Source organism: Helianthus annuus, chromosome 13, assembly GCF_002127325.2.
Source record: "Helianthus annuus cultivar XRQ/B chromosome 13, HanXRQr2.0-SUNRISE, whole genome shotgun sequence".
NCBI lineage: Eukaryota > Viridiplantae > Streptophyta > Magnoliopsida > Asterales > Asteraceae > Helianthus > Helianthus annuus.
This window is the reverse complement of record NC_035445.2, coordinates 4,056,338-4,072,634: the sequence shown is the minus strand read 5'-3', so window position 1 is coordinate 4,072,634 and position 16,297 is coordinate 4,056,338. Positions and strand designations below refer to the sequence as shown.

Below are 16,297 nucleotides of genomic sequence, written 5' to 3'. Positions count from 1 at the left end.
TGTAGCGCATGAAACTCAGGGTTTATCCCCAGTATACTAAGGGTTCATTTCAAGATATCAAGGGTTTTGCCCTGGGGTATTTGGAATTCATTCGAGTCAAAAATATGAATACATTTGTGTTTCTATGTTAAGTACAGGGGACATACGTTATACTATTCTGAGGATGGATTCGAGTTTATAAGTATGCACTGGGGACAAGCATATAATGAAGAATTGAAATTGATTCACTGAGAATCTCTGGTATGATCTTTCCTTTTTATTTAGACAACTAATAGGTTGTATTTTAGTCAGAATATCTTTCAGGATATTCACCGGGATACATTTATAACGTGTTCTCAAAAATGTTCAAACAAAACAATTTTCACAAGTGAAATTTATATATCAACAACAACAATGGTAAAACCAAAAAAGGGTTATATTATTAACATAGCAAAAGATTATGCTCTTGGCTTCGTCTCAAACCGAGACCCATCCACCAAAAGCATAGTTAGTTTCCTAACATATTTACTTAACAAATGAAGGCTTCGTCTTGGAACCCAAGATACCTCCACCTTCACTTGTTAAATGCGTTCAAAACAAACCATACTAACTGATGACCAAGGGCTTCGTCCTGAAACTCAGGATCCCTCCACCTTTGGCCATCATATTGTCTACGTGCAGGAAATTGAAATTGTTCAACAAACAAGAAAAGTAAATTGTTCAAGACATCAACCATTAAACCTAAAAAAGTGGGCTCCGGCCTAGGCATCAATATCCATCATCGCCCACTCTGCTGCCCTCACACAGCGGCATCCTCTCCTGCTTTCCCCGGCTCCTCAGCACCAGCATCCTCACCAGCATCCTGTCCAGCATCCTCACCAGCATCCGCTCTGGCATCCTTCTTGTCTCCAGCCTGATCCGCCACCTCTGCTGACTTGGAAGATTCACCGGCTTCAGATGGAAGTGGCACAGCTTTTCCTCCAAGCTCCTTTAGCTTGGCCACCCAAGAGTCAACCGGCCAAGCTGGGCACGCGAGGCCTGTCTCCTTGGCCTCATAGGCCATCTTGATGCGTGCTTGTAACAGGGAGACAATAGCAGAAGTCTTGATTCCTTCCCGGAAATTGATCATGGCCTGATCATGATCCATTTGCACGGTGGCCAATTTGAGCTCGGCATCCTGGGTGACCTTTTTCAGCTTATCCTCATAGTGCCGACTCTTCGCTTCAGCAATGGCACCTTGGTCGGCAACAGTAGTTTCAAGCTGCTTAATCATGGCTTCATGGAGTGCAACAGTACCACATGCATCATTGTACAAGTGGAGCAAATGCTGGAGGCCCTGCGCATCAATAACAGGTACGAAATAGAATATATGTATCTATAATGACCAAGATATCCTATCAGGATATCCTGTTAGGATATCCAGGCAAGATATATGTGCAGGATATATATGCAGGGTATGCGTCAGGATATTACCTTGTTAAGGAAGGATGTCATTGGCTCTAAGGAATCAGTAAAGCTGAGATCGTCATAGGAGAACCCTCCTGAGCTTGGAGCACTGACTTCAAGGCCCTTCCTCTTTTTCGCTGTGGAAGCACGAGTCCTTGGGTTGGCCTTGGGAGCTGGGAGTGGCTTGGAGCTGGTGGCAGCAGGAGCCTCCTTCTTGACTATGGTTGGAGTTGGATAGCTGTCAAGCTCATCAAGGTCTAGATAGACTGGAACTTTGCTGGAATCTGCACACAGGGAGTAAAATTCTAAACCTTTCCTAAAGATATCAAATAAAAACATGTATCTACAGGATATCTTGCAGGATCCTTACCAGACATGTTTGCGCTTGAAAGAGGGCTTGGAGTTGGTGGAGATGGGTTGAAACTTCTCTCTGCTTCGGTAAGGAGCCTGATGGCGTCTATTCTTTTTTGAGAATCTGCAAGGGGAGGTGCTAGCTTCCTAAAATCAGCTGTATAAGAAAACGACAAAGTCAGTTCAGGATATAAAGCAGGATAACAAGCAGGATCATCTTTAAACCCTAAATCCTACCCTTCTTCAACCAATTCACCGGATAATCCGCTCCACCAGGGATTGAATCTCTTTTTACAAAAAAGAATTTGGATTTCCATTCCTCTTCATTCCTGGTGGCTCAGAGGATCAATGGGTCACTGGAGGTAGAATAAAACAAGAACCGACAAGAGCCGTGGCACCTAAGTCGGTATGCTAGAAGGAGGTCATTAACAGAAAGATCGGGGATATGGTTGTTCTTGATTTGATCAAGAACAGACAAGACTCGCCAAAGCATTGGCATTGTCTGACTGAAGCAGATCTTTGTGACATTAAAGAACTCAGTGATGAAATCCGAGAAAGGAAATTGCAACCCTAAGGTGAAAGGAAAGGCATTGAAACACAACCACTCGTCAGAAACCATGTCTGATCGGATTTCCCGATCAAACGGCCGGAACACCGTCCCTTTTGGGAAGATGCCGAAGGTTTTAAGGGCTGACAAGTGTGCACCGTCGAAGGTACATATTTCTTTCTCCGGATCCTGGAGAATATTTTGATGGATGAACGTGGGAGCAGAGTCGCCGGAACTAGATCTTGTCTGCCTTGCCATATTATCACCGGAATATTGGGGAGAATGAAGAATGGAGTTGAGAGAGAAATCTTTACCTTTTTTCTCCGGTAGAGGTTAAATGAAGATCAGGATGAGAAGATATAGGGTATGATGAGTAAATATAGGCCGGGTGGTTGAAAGCTATCACATCAATGGTCTTATCTCTTAATTGCCTCGGCCATTGTAAAAAATGTAACCGTTAGGATATCAAACGGTAACATTTTTGGGGACAATTGTTATGGGTGAAATTCTGAGCCCATATCCTGGAAAATATCTTGATATATATCCTGTTTATATTGTATCTGTTTACATCCGGGATGCTGATTCAGGATATTGGTAACATCCTGAATGGTATCCTCAGGATCACTAACGGATTAAATGCAGGTACGTGGGTTAGAAGCTAGCAACGTTAACAAGACCTATTCCACGGAGGACTCGGTCCAAGTCGTTCAAGGAAAGACGTTGGAGCCGTATTACTCGGTTTACAACATCTATAATGGAATATTCGGAGTAGCCCATATTTGTAGGGATTATTGTTTGTAATTCGTTACTATAAATAGTGGGTATATCAGATCAACTAGGACATCACAATCACAATCACACTCTCTACACTCTAACACTTGCTCTCTCGTAACTTTCACAAATTCATTGTAACACTTAGCGATCTGATCTATATCCTGCACTGTATCCTGAAGTTTAAAGCAATAAGAAGAACTAGGCAGCTGCGATTGTCAGCTCCCGAGGTTTTTTGCCGGCGGTCTAGATTGATCAAGGGCTTTCCTCGTACATCTCGTGTCATTTACTTTACCTTTTTGCTCATTGTTTGATCGTAGATACAGCTCAATATCCTGAGCCGTATCCTGAACACTGTTTTTCCAAAGAACATAACAAGCATATTTTCAACACACTTTTTAGCACACTACCTCACTTAACTAATTTGATCACTTAATTGCTTCGGTAATTTTTGACCAAAATAGCTATTTTGGCTGACACTGGTTGACTTGTCAGCGTCATTCCATTTCCGCTTGTTGTCACTAACAGGTACAATTGCAGTGGATGTAACAGCAATGGTGGCAGAAATACGCGGTGGTAAAGAACCACTTTCCACCTCCTGATCGGTGATTTTATGAGCCAAACGTACAATCTGAGTTATGTTGTTGAGGTTCGCCGTAGTAACCAAGCCCTTCACTCGAGGAGCTAATCCCTTGATGAACAGTTCAATTCTCCGATGTGGAGGTCGGGACATGTTCGGACACATGGTCGCCAACTCGTGTGACCGTTTCGCATACGCTTCAATCTCTGATCCTGCCATCTTCAGATCGTAATACTCATTCTCTAGTTTCTGTATCTCATCACGAGGACAATACTCCTCCCTTATCAGCTCCTTAAAATCATCCCAAGTAGTGGCATTTGCCGCCTCGATGCCCAACAACTGAACCTGGGCATTCCACCATGTCAGGGCACCATCCTCGAGTGTGCCCGTAGCATACTTCACTCTGTCCCCAGCAGGACAGTTACACATCGCAAACACTGATTCCGCCTTCTCGAACCACCGCAGGAGTCCTACAGCCCCTTCAGTCCCATTGAAGGTCTGTGGCGTACAATCTATAAACATCTTGAACATACACGCAGGTGGATGGTTTTGGTTTTACTGACCTATTTGACGAAAGAAACACATTACATGGGTAAGAGTTGTGTACGCGACACAAGATTAAAGAGTATTTGGCACATTTCGTACCAGCTTGGTGGGCTGCCAGAGCCTCAGCCACACGTGTGTTTATCAAATTCGTTAACTCAGCTTGAGTCATGTTGATGTTGCCATGTCCGTGTCCTCGTCCACTCATGATTCTATATATGGAGGGAGAGAACAAATTTAGGAGTCGAGATGAGGTAGGAGTCAAGTCTCACATTGATATTTACAACTACCAAGTTTACACACAATAGAGCGGAACCCTTCTCACACACGTTAAGCCTCACTAGGACTTACATGCACCTCACGTTATTATTAAGTGTGCACCCATAAAAATAAGGCAATTTGCATGTTTATCTCAGTGCCTCTTAGCTTGCGTTAAAAGTTTCCCCCGCGTTCAAGTAGCAAAACAGAAAGTACTACAGGATTAAGAGTCACATATGTCAAAGAGTAGTGTCACACTATCAAGTCACCATAGTATCTAGTATGCCGTTTCTTGCAAGTTGTGAATGGGTGATTACTAAACTAATAATGCATAAAGTAAACATGAGACGAACCTTGCAATCTGGAGCTGAGTGTCATGGTTGATTTTCGAAGTTGTTCGGTTATAGTCTGGTTTTATAAAACGTTTTAAAACATAGTTCACTATAACCAGTGGCTCTGATACCAAAATGTCACACCCCCAAAATACCCCATGCGGGAATACCGTGGGACGTGCGACGTACCAGGATCCAAGCCACCAATCACATTGAACCAATTATAAGTATTTAAATAAAACATTAGATTCATTCCATAAGATAAAGCCAAGTCATAAGTTTAAACCAAAGAGAGAGCATTCAGCGGAAGCATATAGTAAATTGTTAAACAACTATTTCCAAAATAACTTTCAAAACCAATGTATCAATTATATCCAAAAGTCTCGATCCATGGCCACTCTAGCACTCCCAGATAGCAAGCCCATAATCAGTGATCTAACGAGCTGCAAGCATGCAGACAAGTGTGTCAGACGACGCTGGTGAGTTCAAAGTTTTGTTAACGTGTTTAGTTACCAGTTGTATGTTTAAGACAATCAATGTTTTGTTTTGATGATGTTATTAACTCGATTACCGTATGTGGCTACTAGATGTGTTTGCCCAAACCCCAATGCCTCTATCAAAGCATTGGTCAAGTGGTCAAGGTAGTTAGTTCACGCCCGTCCATTCCGGCCCGGTGTGAGGGTGCCAAACCTAATAGCGCTATCAACTAAATACCTCGTTGCCTCACCGACAACAATCGGTAGATGTAAGGGGTCTTATTTGATAGAAACTGAGTAATAACAAACATCCCATTAACCTGACGTTCTTCCCTGAAAACGTTACCCGATATCCCTTCCCGGGATGCATGCTTGAAAAAGAGCAGTGAACTCACCTTGGTTTGCTCGGTATGATAAATTACTTGTTTTCACTTAGTCAATCAAAGCCTAGTATGATTATCGTGACTCGTTAGTTTCATATACACTGAGTTCCATAATAACATATTGCACGCATCACACAATGTTGCATAGTTCATTACACATAGTAAGAGTATAAACAGATCACATTCACATGACTAAAGTTCAACCAAATCATTTAACTGTTTAACTTTTATGGCCCAAATGTGAGTGAATCCGAATCACACAATTCGTTCACAGTCCAACCAAGTCTGGGCCCAAATAACTTGTGCGGCCCATCAGGCTTGTGCGTTCAGGCCTTGCTTGTGCGTTCAGGCCTTGCTTGTGTGACTGGACCTTATTTGCGTGACTGGTCCAACTTGTGCGACTGGGCCAGCTTGTGCGACTGTAACCGGGCCCGTGTTCCAGATGAGACTCAAGCCCATGCGATAGCACAATTGGGCTTCCTTGTGCGATTCACACACAAGCCCATTCAGACTTGTGCGACTGACATGGCTCGTGCGATCTCCTATGTTTTGTGCGATTGGGATTCTTTGTACGATCCAATACCACTTGTGCGACTGATCTTATGTGATTGGATCTAGTCAACTGTTTCCCTTAAATTTAGTAAACATAATTTCACAACTGTCCCACCCCAATCATGAATCAAAGTCAGTTACACCTTCTAGATTCACAAGATTAAACAATCATTCGAAAACCCTGTTCATTGCCGTTTATCAAACTATGAGACCAATCAACATGTTACTTTAATTTACCTAAGCATGATCATGAACAACATTATCAACAACTTATGCCCCCATTCTCGATCGATCCGGCCTACGCATAATTATCTCGGTGAACCCTAAATTACCGATTTTCGTTATCATCCACACATTCATAACATTCAGCGGTTTGTTATAGTGATAGTTTCATCAAAAGGTCTGTTATCATGCAACCTAAATATCAACATCACTTGATTACATAATCAACAGAATTCTAACAAACCCTAGATCCATACAAGATTCATATCCATGAATATTAATCGACACATACAAGCGATGAATGAATAACCAATCAAGTAGTGTTTATATATACTAACCGAGAGATGAAGAGTGCCTAGAGTAAGAGATCAAAGTGCTTCGAATGTGATGATGATGGCTGCCGTCGAACTCAAGGGGAGGGGATAATACTAGGGTTCGTGTGTTGTGTTATGAGGGAATTATGAAAAGAAGCCACACACACACACACCCCTAAGTGTATGCGTACAAGAGGCATGGGCCAGAACCCATCCTTGGCTTTCATATTGGGTCGTGGACTAGCCCACTATTCAAGTTGTGCAAAGAGGAGGTTGTGCGATTAAGCACACCTTGTGCGACCGAGTCTTGTATACATATACATATATACATACACACAATCAAGTAACAACCAACTCTTATCATTCTAGTAACCACATTACATGACCACATAACGTTTATACGAGATACATTAAGATATCAAAGAAGTCTAAAATGCAGGTTGTCACAACGGTCTTCGTCGAGCCGCCTTCAGGATTACGATCCGCCGCCGCGCTGCTACTAGCCGCCGCCGCTACACTGCCGTATTGGTTCCCTCTTATAGGATTACGAGGTCATTCAAAACTATGTATCGAAGATTATGGATTGAAGATTGCAAGATTATGGAATTTTGGCCGAAATCAAAGACTGTTTTTTAGGGTTTATTATTGTTTTTGTTTTCATATTTTTTTCGGTCTAAGCTTCTAGTTCCTCCGCTACGACTGCGGGGGAGTATTAGACTATGAGCCCACGGGCTTAGTTAGGTTTCTAGGGTTACTCATAATTCCTATATATTATAACCTACCCATTCAATAATGAGCATTCAACATTTCATAATTTTACAGTTCTTCTTCTGCACACCTTTTTACGAACCCTTTCGTTCTCAGCCCCTGTGGGCTGCTCCCCATCTTCAAAAACGACTCTCAAACCTGCTAATCCCACGATACGAGCCCTAGGGCTCTGATACCAGTTGTTGGGTTTTGAAGGCTTTAATCACACAAAAACTCTTGTACAGAGAATATGTTTGCTACTAAAAAAAACCCTACCACTCATTCTAAAGAAAACATACAATATATAGGAACAAACAAAGACCCACTAACCCACTAACTAATAATTAGGGCCACTAACCCACTAACTTAATCTTGCTTTACACTTCAACATTAAAAACACATGACTAATTAAAAATACTTGACCCATTAAAAACATACTGCTACCGACCCGACTAGACCCGTCAAGATTAATCCAACACTACGTGTGTGCAATTCTACTTAGGAGTGCGCAAAATCAGGTATACCCGACTAAAACCGTAACCCCAACCCGAAACAACCAAAGACATGACCGAATGTTTCTGTCAGGTGGTCTTCGGTTAGAGTTTCATAAGAAATTGAGTAAATTACAAGTTTTGTCCTTTATGTTTACACCATTTTGCAGGCGGTGTCCTTTAGCGCAAAATTTGACGAGTTTTGTCCTTAATGTATCAAAATCATGCACGTTATGCCCTTTGAGCCTAACCCAGTTAAGTTTTTTGGTTAAGTTTGGTCATGTGCAAGGCACATGAGGGCTTTCTTGTCTTTTCACCTCCCCAAGGACTAGTGTGTAACACAACTTATATCAAGGGACTATTGTGTAAAAAATAAAAAGTTATTTAAAAACTCTATCTGCAACAAGATCAATAGCTGTCTGGGGGAAACACCCATACACAGTTTCTCCATTGGCCATTGCTGATCACTATTTGCAATAACCCCCTTCATATCTCGCAAAACCTCTTCCTCGGTAGGTACATGCCTAATAGGCCTAGAGAGAAAAAGATGAAGGTCAAGAAGATACGCCATGTCTTCAGATGTCACAAAAGAAAATGCAGTACCAGTCCGACCAGCCCTACCCACCCGGTACACAAAAAGTTTTGGTTTACAAGGAAAATCCCAATTTATAACAGTGTTAAGCAGTGGGATGTCGATTCCTCTAGCAGCAACATCTGTCACAATAAGAAGCATAGTCTTCCGTGATCAAAATCTTGAGATATTAATCTTGCGATCATCCTGATCCATATCACCATAACAAACAAGAGGGCCGATACCCTCTTCTCTTATTAGATGGTCAAGGAACTGGACATGATGTTTTGTGGAAACAGATATTAATGACTCTGCTCATCAGATCTGATATGTTCCCCAATCAAAAACAGCAAACTCAGTTGAGTAAGAATTCTATGCAACTGCTCAGCCACTCACCTGCAACCGCCTTTACAGGCCACTCACCTGCAACCGTCTTTATAGGCGTCGTAAATCAGATCTGAAAGAGGAAGGAGACAGAATGAGAGACTTCACCATATATGAAATTCCTGAAGCTTTCTCTATCTCCGTAAATTAGATCTGAAATCTTCGTTTTTCTAGGATTCGTACACCATGTTTCTCGTTGAATTAAAGCCATAAAACTCTCAGATTTGTACATCGCAATTCTTTGGATTCTTCCGATTTCATCAAATATTTGATTTGAGATCGGATTAGGTCTTCTCTGTCATCAAATTGAGGGTTGTGAGGGTTATAAAAGGGGAAATAGAAAGGGTTGAGGGAAAAAGACAATTGTACCCTCATGTGCCTTGCACATGACATACTTTAACTATGATTTCTAACCAGGTTTGGCCTAAAGGACAAAACGTGCAAGATTTTAAAAGGTAAAGGACATCGCCTGTCAACTTTTGGCCTAAAGGACAGCGCCTGAATTTTGATGTAAACATAAAGGACAAAACTTGTAATTTACTCTAAGAAATTTTATATCGGGTTGGTCCCAAGTATAGACCAAAAGGACACGGTTGACCAAACATGAAAAATAAACTGTTGCCCAATAACTTTGACCTGTTGACCTTAATAATACGGATGATGGTTGCTTCGAAACGATCAATACATGTTACGTTTCGCATACTTAGGGCATGTTTGGCTAAGCTTTTCCAACCAACTTATTGGCTTATTGACTTATCAAAAAGTCAATAAGCAGTTTTTAGTGTTTGGCAAATGGAAAAGTGCTTTTTAAAGTGACTTTTTGATATGAAGGAAAAGAAGTTTTGGAAAAGTTAAGAGATTGTGACTTCTTGATCAGCTTATAGCTTTTCAAACAACAAATTACCAATATACCCCTTATTTTTTAACATCTCTTATGAAAGAATGCCCCATTTTAGTCATTTTACATCAATAAGATAAGCCAAACACTTTTTAAAAAACAACTTATTGACTTATTGACTTTTCCCACCCCATAAGTTAATCCAAACACTTTTTTTAAAAACTCTTTTTCAAATAATCCTTTTCCCAAAAGTCCTTTTCCCAAAAGTACTTTTTGACTTAAATAAGCTTAGCCAAACATACCCTTAGTAGGGATGAGATTTTTTACCGAAATACCGGTACCGCACCGGTACCATACCGGTACCGTACCGATGCCGTACCGTACCGATCATAAACAGTACGGGTATCGGTAATAGATTTTTCAAAATTCGATATCGGTAAAAAACGGTATCGGTACCGGTATTTTTCAGTAAATACAGGTATTAATACCGAATTTAATAATAACTTCATGTATTTTGCTATTATCTTAGATGCCACTATGGAGTTATATTTTCTTGAACATTGTTCTACAAAAACCAATATCAAATTTCTTTTATTAGGTTATTTTTAATCAATTATGATGATTTTTTAGACATATTGGAATTTGGATGTTAAAAGTCGAATCCATGGATGTTTACCTTTTGATTATTTTGACTAGTTAATATGTTTAACTTTTGTTTACATTCCTCTATATATTGCTCTAGTTCAGTTAATAATGGATGAATTGGTTGCACATGAAGTTTTTTTAGGTAAAACAATGGATGACACCAAAGCGGTACCAATGTGGTAAAGTACCGAAATACCGATACCGGTACCGTACCGGTACCGAATCTATAAATACGGTACGGTAATCGGTATCCACATTTCCTCAATTTCGGTAACGGTATTTACGGTAGCGGTACCGGTACGATACCGGTATCGTACCGATCTCATCCCTAACCCTTAGGGACCATATCCAAAATTATGACAAATTACAAGGGGGACAATCCCTGTTATACTTTACTCAAATATTAAATATATAAAAATGAAAAGCGTGGCTCTATTTATACTTATATATATAATTTTATATTCCATAAAGATGCTCAGGCAACACTTTTAAATTACTAAGCTTTGGCTGCAACTAGTTGTTGGTCCAACACGGTGGCTCAAATGATTCAACTATAGCATTGGCTGAGTTGTTAAAGTACACAAGTAATTTTTAAAACCTGATCATACTGGCCGGTGAGGCCTTTCGTTTTTCAGATCGTTCAGACTGGTTTCAACTTATGATACTAATTATATAGAAAACAAAGATAAGTTATGAACCTATGATATACTTAAATATAGATAGACAAAGATAAAGTTAGAAGTTAGAATATAAAAATCTGAAACAAAGCTGTCAAAGAATATGTAATTAATTTATTTAAAGCTTTAGTGCTTGATCACAAAGACCAATGCTTGAATAATCCAGTTGATCCATGGTCTCCTCCATTCTCCACACCTCCACCAGTCGCTCGCTGCTACAGTTCAGATCCGGTTCAACCCGTTCCCTGGTTCAACCCGTTCCCTGGTTCGACCTGAAGCAGTCTGTTTTCAAAATAAAGGATTGGATAATCTGAATACTGCATTCCTCATTGGTATTTTGATCAGTGTTTATTTGTCATGAGAAAATTAAGGATTTGTAGTTTCTTATTTGCCATTTTTCTAGTTCTCGTGTTCTCACCCGCTGCTGAATCATATTCAGCTACAGCAGATCTTTCCACCACATGGACCACCAATTACTCGGCTGTCAATCCCATCCTCCGTAGAGAAAGCAATGTAGCTGTATTCACCTGCGGCTTCTTCTGTGAAGATAACTGTACCTCTTACTACTTTGCCATATTCATTTCTCCGACTACTGAATCTCCAGGGCAATATAAACATGTTTGGTCAGCCAAGAAAAACTACGACTACCTTAACCCCACCCACCGGGAAAATCCAATACTGAATTTCACTGCAGCTGGAGACTTGGTGCTAGAGGATGTAGATGGATTTATATATTGGAAGACCGACACAGCTGGAAAATCGGTTGCTGGCATGAACCTAACTGATACCGGAAATCTGGTGTTGTTTGATCACCGGAACTCTGTAGTTTGGCAATCTTTTGATGACCCAACTGACTCTTTGTTACCTGGCCAAAAGCTGTTTCAGGGTCAAGAATTGCAATCACGGGATGGGGCGTCTTCGCTTCAACTCACGGATAAAGGTTTGTTTGGTTATGCATACTATAATGAACTGTATTACAGATGGTTGGTCTATGGAAAAGGTACAAACAAAGGAAGAAGATACATGAAGTTCTCGAATGGGAGTTTATCGATCTGTATAGAGTACTCTTCCGAACCAAGTGATCCTGTTGGTGTGATTGGCATACCTGAAGCATCATCAGCTCAGTATATGAAACTGATGCCAGATGGCCATTTGCAAGTGTTTGAATGGCAGTTAGAAGAGTGGAAAGTGATAAAAGATCTTACTACACTTTTTCAATCATATTCTTATACAGCAAATCTTTCAACTACATGGAACACCAATTACTCATATGCCCAACCTATTCTCTTTACAGAAACCAACGGAACTCAATTTGCCTGTGGATTTCTCTGTGAAGGAAATTGTACCAACGGCAAATCTTTACACCATATCTTTGCCGTATTCATATATCCGACGACTTACCATAAGGCATATAAAGTCGTTTGGTCAGCCAACAGAGACTACCCGGTCAGGGAGAATTCGATACTGAATTTCACTTCAGCTGGAGACTTGGTGCTAAAGGATGGAGATGGAAGCATAGTTTGGACCACCAACACTGCAGGAAAATCAGTTGCTGGCATGAACCTAACTGAGACCGGAAATCTGGTGTTATTCGATAACCAGAACTCAGTAGTTTGGCAATCTTTTGATCACCCAACAGACTCTTTGTTACCTGGCCAAAAGCTGTATCAAGGTCAAAAACTGAAATCTAGTGTTTCTTTATCCAACTCATCGGGTCAGGAAGGTATGTATTCTATTGGAATCACGGATATAGGTTTGTTTGCTTATGTTGAATCAAACCCACCTCAAGCCTTTTACCGTATGTTGGTCTATCCTAATGGCAATGATACACATAAAGGAAGACGATACATTAGGTTCTTGAACGGGAGTTTGTCACTATTCATGTAGTTGTGCCGGAAGAGAACATTTTAGACCTGTGAACGATCGCCAACCCAACCTGGGTTGCTCCGAAATTACACCCCTAACATGTAATTCTACACAAGATCAAGATTTAATCAAACTTGAGAATGTCAAATACTTTACCTCTACCGCTGACATGGAAGGGGTGAATATGGAAACTTGCAAACAAGCATGTCGAAAAAATTGCTCATGCAAAGCCGCTTTTTATCAATATTATTCACATGTTTCAAGTGGAGATTGTTTTTTACTTTCAGAGCTATTTACAATGAAGACTGTTGATCCACTTTATTATAATGCGTCAGCTTTCATAAAAGTCCAGTATGTTACATCACATCGTTTACCTCATCAAGTTGCAAGACTTGTAGGCTATATAGTCGGAAGTTTTGTGCTTCTGCTTGTTGTGGCCTTAGGGGTTGTGTATGTATTCTATAAGCGTAAAAGGGATATTGAAATGGAGGAAGAGAATTTAGATCAATTGCCAGGAATGCCGAATCGTTATTCTTATGAGGAACTGAAAACAGCCACAGAGAACTTTAGTAAAAAGCTTGGTGAAGGAGGATTTGGAACGGTTTTCGAAGGGACTCTCAGAGATGGCACCAAGATTGCAGTAAAATGTCTTGAAGGGCTTGCGCATGTTAAGAAATCCTTCTTAGCTGAGGTTCAATCCATTGGCAGCATTCATCATGTTAATCTGGTTAGACTTCGAGGATTCTGTACATGGAAATCACAACGTTTTCTCGTGTATGACTTCATGAGTAATGGGTCCTTAGATAGCTGGATCTACCTTGGAGTTCGAAAGCGTGTACTAGAATGGGAGTGCAGAAAGAAAATAATTCTTGATATAGCTAAAGGTTTAGCCTATCTCCATGAAGAATGTAGGCAGAAAATTGTGCATCTTGATATTAAACCTCAGAACATACTTCTAGACAGTGATTTCAGTGCCAAAGTCTCCGATTTTGGGTTATCTAAGCTCATTGACAAAAATCAAAGTGAAGTGATGACTAACATAAAAGGAACCCCTGGATATCTTGCTCCAGAATGGCGGAGTTCGATTATCACTGAAAAGGTGGATGTATACAGCTTTGGGATTGTTCTCTTGGAGATCTTATGTGGTAGGAAAGTTTTGGATAGATCTCAGCCAGAAGAAAGCGGGCACTTGCTCTTTGTCTTTGAGAAAAGTTGGGAGCAAGGAACATTGTTAGATATGGTTGACAGACAAAGTGAAGATATGCGGGTACATAGTACAGAAGTGGTGGAGATGATGAAAGTGGCTGCATGGTGCTTACAAACAAATTTTAAGAGAAGGCCTTCAATGTCATCAGTGGTTAAGGTGTTAGAAGGAGGAATGGGTGTCGAATCGAAATTGGATTACAACTTCATAGATCCAATAATTCAGGAAACAGAAGATGGAGACGGGAAATATTTCACACAATTGTCTGCATCTCTTCTCTCAGGTCCAAGATAGGTAGCCATCAGTTTCTTGTGGATCATTCTATGTAGTTTTTTTTTTTCCTGTTTTTTTCCTTTTGTTCATAAGAAATTTTAGTTAGACATTGGTATCCATCTCTTATTTTTCATTTGAAGATCAAATGGTGGTTTAACCACCTATGATACTTAGATCTTTGTTTCATGATCCAACGAGTACTATACCCTTCTAGAAACCGAGAAAATTATTGAGTTGGTTAACAAGTTAATATACCGGTTTTAGCTGAATCCGTGGTGTTGATACATATTATGTGGTCGCGACTCGGTTCGGTTCAACTTGGTTTTGACACGGTTAGGTTCGGCTCATGCCCGACGTCACGACATTCTTCCGTCGTGCGTCCCAGAGTTCGACACGCGAAGCACGAAGAGCCGCGGACCGTTTCCCGTTTACACATCATCATGACATTATCATGATGATGTCATGATGATGTCACAAAGTGGCTAATCTTACAATTTGATGAATACAGAGAAGATGGACGTGCATGTGACATGTCTTTGGGCCAATCAGAAAACAATGCTTGGGCCTATAACGATTTGGCGAAACACATTTGGGCCAAAGCCCATTATGGACGAATCACAAAGGATCTCGACGAAACAGCCATGTTTCGTCGACATGATTCATTTTCGTCGAGCATTTCCTTGTTTCGCCAAGCTTCTGATTCGCCAAGTGTGATTCGCCGAGTCTTAGTCTGTTTCGTAGTGTGTAGTGCTATATATAGTCTGTAGTTAGACAGAAAATGTTAAGAGCACACAGAGAGCAAACACACACACTCACGAGAGTTTGAGAGTTTATAGAATACATCTGTAAACATTGCGCTTGTAACCGAACCTTTCATACGTATTAATACAGTGGTGTTAATCGGTGAATATTGCGTGTCGTGTATTTGCGTGTTCTATCTCGGTTTGCCTTTCCGGGTGGATTCCGCACAACCGGGTTGGTTTGTACACAAGGATTAGGCGACTAGATCCTCCTAGCCGGACCTACAAGTGGTATCAGAGCCTTGGCTCTTCTCCTTGTTAAAACCGAGGTGTTCTTGTTTGTTTTTCGGGTTTGAAAAGTTGTATTTTCTGAAAAACATTGTTTATCCGGTTTAAATCTTGGTGTTTTGCTTGGTGTTTTGTTAAAAACCTTGTTATTTCTTATGTTCACATGTTGGTTGTGGGTTTTTATTAAACATTTTTAGCAAAAGCGTGTGTTCGGAAAGTTTCAGGTGACCGGAAAACTCATAGTTTTACCGGAAAACTCATTGTGTTCTTCACAATATTCAAGTGTTCTTCATATTTCTTCATATTATTTCACTTTTTGATCCTAAAAATTTAACTTGAAAGTTGTTTGTATGTTGGGAAGTGATAAAGGATTAAAATAATACAAACCATGCTTGTTTGGTGAAACAAGCATGTTGTGAGCCGAAAGTAGGTCTGTTGTGTGTCAGAAAAGGATAAAGCTCAACTTTTTACCAACCACCTGTCACCTCTTCGACGAATCACACATCCGGCGAAACAAGTCTCTCATTGGCGAAACACATCATTGACGAAACAAACCTTCTGTTTCGTCGATACTGTTTGAGGATTGGGCCCTTGATTCGTTTCGTTGACCCATGATAAAAGGACCTTGTATTTTGGGCTTTAAAAAAAAAAAAAAAAACTCATTTCGTCAACTACCATATTAGTCAAAGGCCATCTTCTTAAAATCTGTTTCGTTGACTTTAAATTGTAAAGCCCAAGAGAAATTAACAAAGCCAAGAGAAATTAATTAATTTGTTTCACCAAGCCCATATATCCCTTTTGTTTCGTCAACTGGGCCTC

The 16,297-nt window shown here is 40.5% G+C and overlaps 1 protein-coding gene across 1 annotated transcript; it reads left to right on the top strand.

Moving 5' to 3' along the window:
* The first annotated feature begins 11,464 nt into the window (after positions 1-11,464).
* LOC110898867 (G-type lectin S-receptor-like serine/threonine-protein kinase SD2-5) lies at positions 11,465-14,559 on the top strand. The gene is made up of 2 exons (XM_022145723.2): positions 11,465-12,830; positions 12,976-14,559. The coding sequence occupies exons 1-2, from the start codon at positions 11,465-11,467 to the stop codon at positions 14,469-14,471; spliced, it is 2,862 nt and encodes a 953-aa protein (XP_022001415.1). The 3' UTR covers positions 14,472-14,559.
* The last annotated feature ends 1,738 nt before the right edge of the window (positions 14,560-16,297 follow it).

Bases quoted from the DNA above. Each gene is read 5' to 3' on its own strand.
- LOC110898867 (XM_022145723.2), top strand. From the start codon at position 11,465: ATGAGAAAATTAAGGATTTGTAGTTTCTTATTTGCCATTTTTCTAGTT. The intron at 12,831-12,975 runs GTATGTATTCTA...CTTGAACGGGAG, and splicing joins CAACTCATCGGGTCAGGAAG to TTTGTCACTATTCATGTAGT.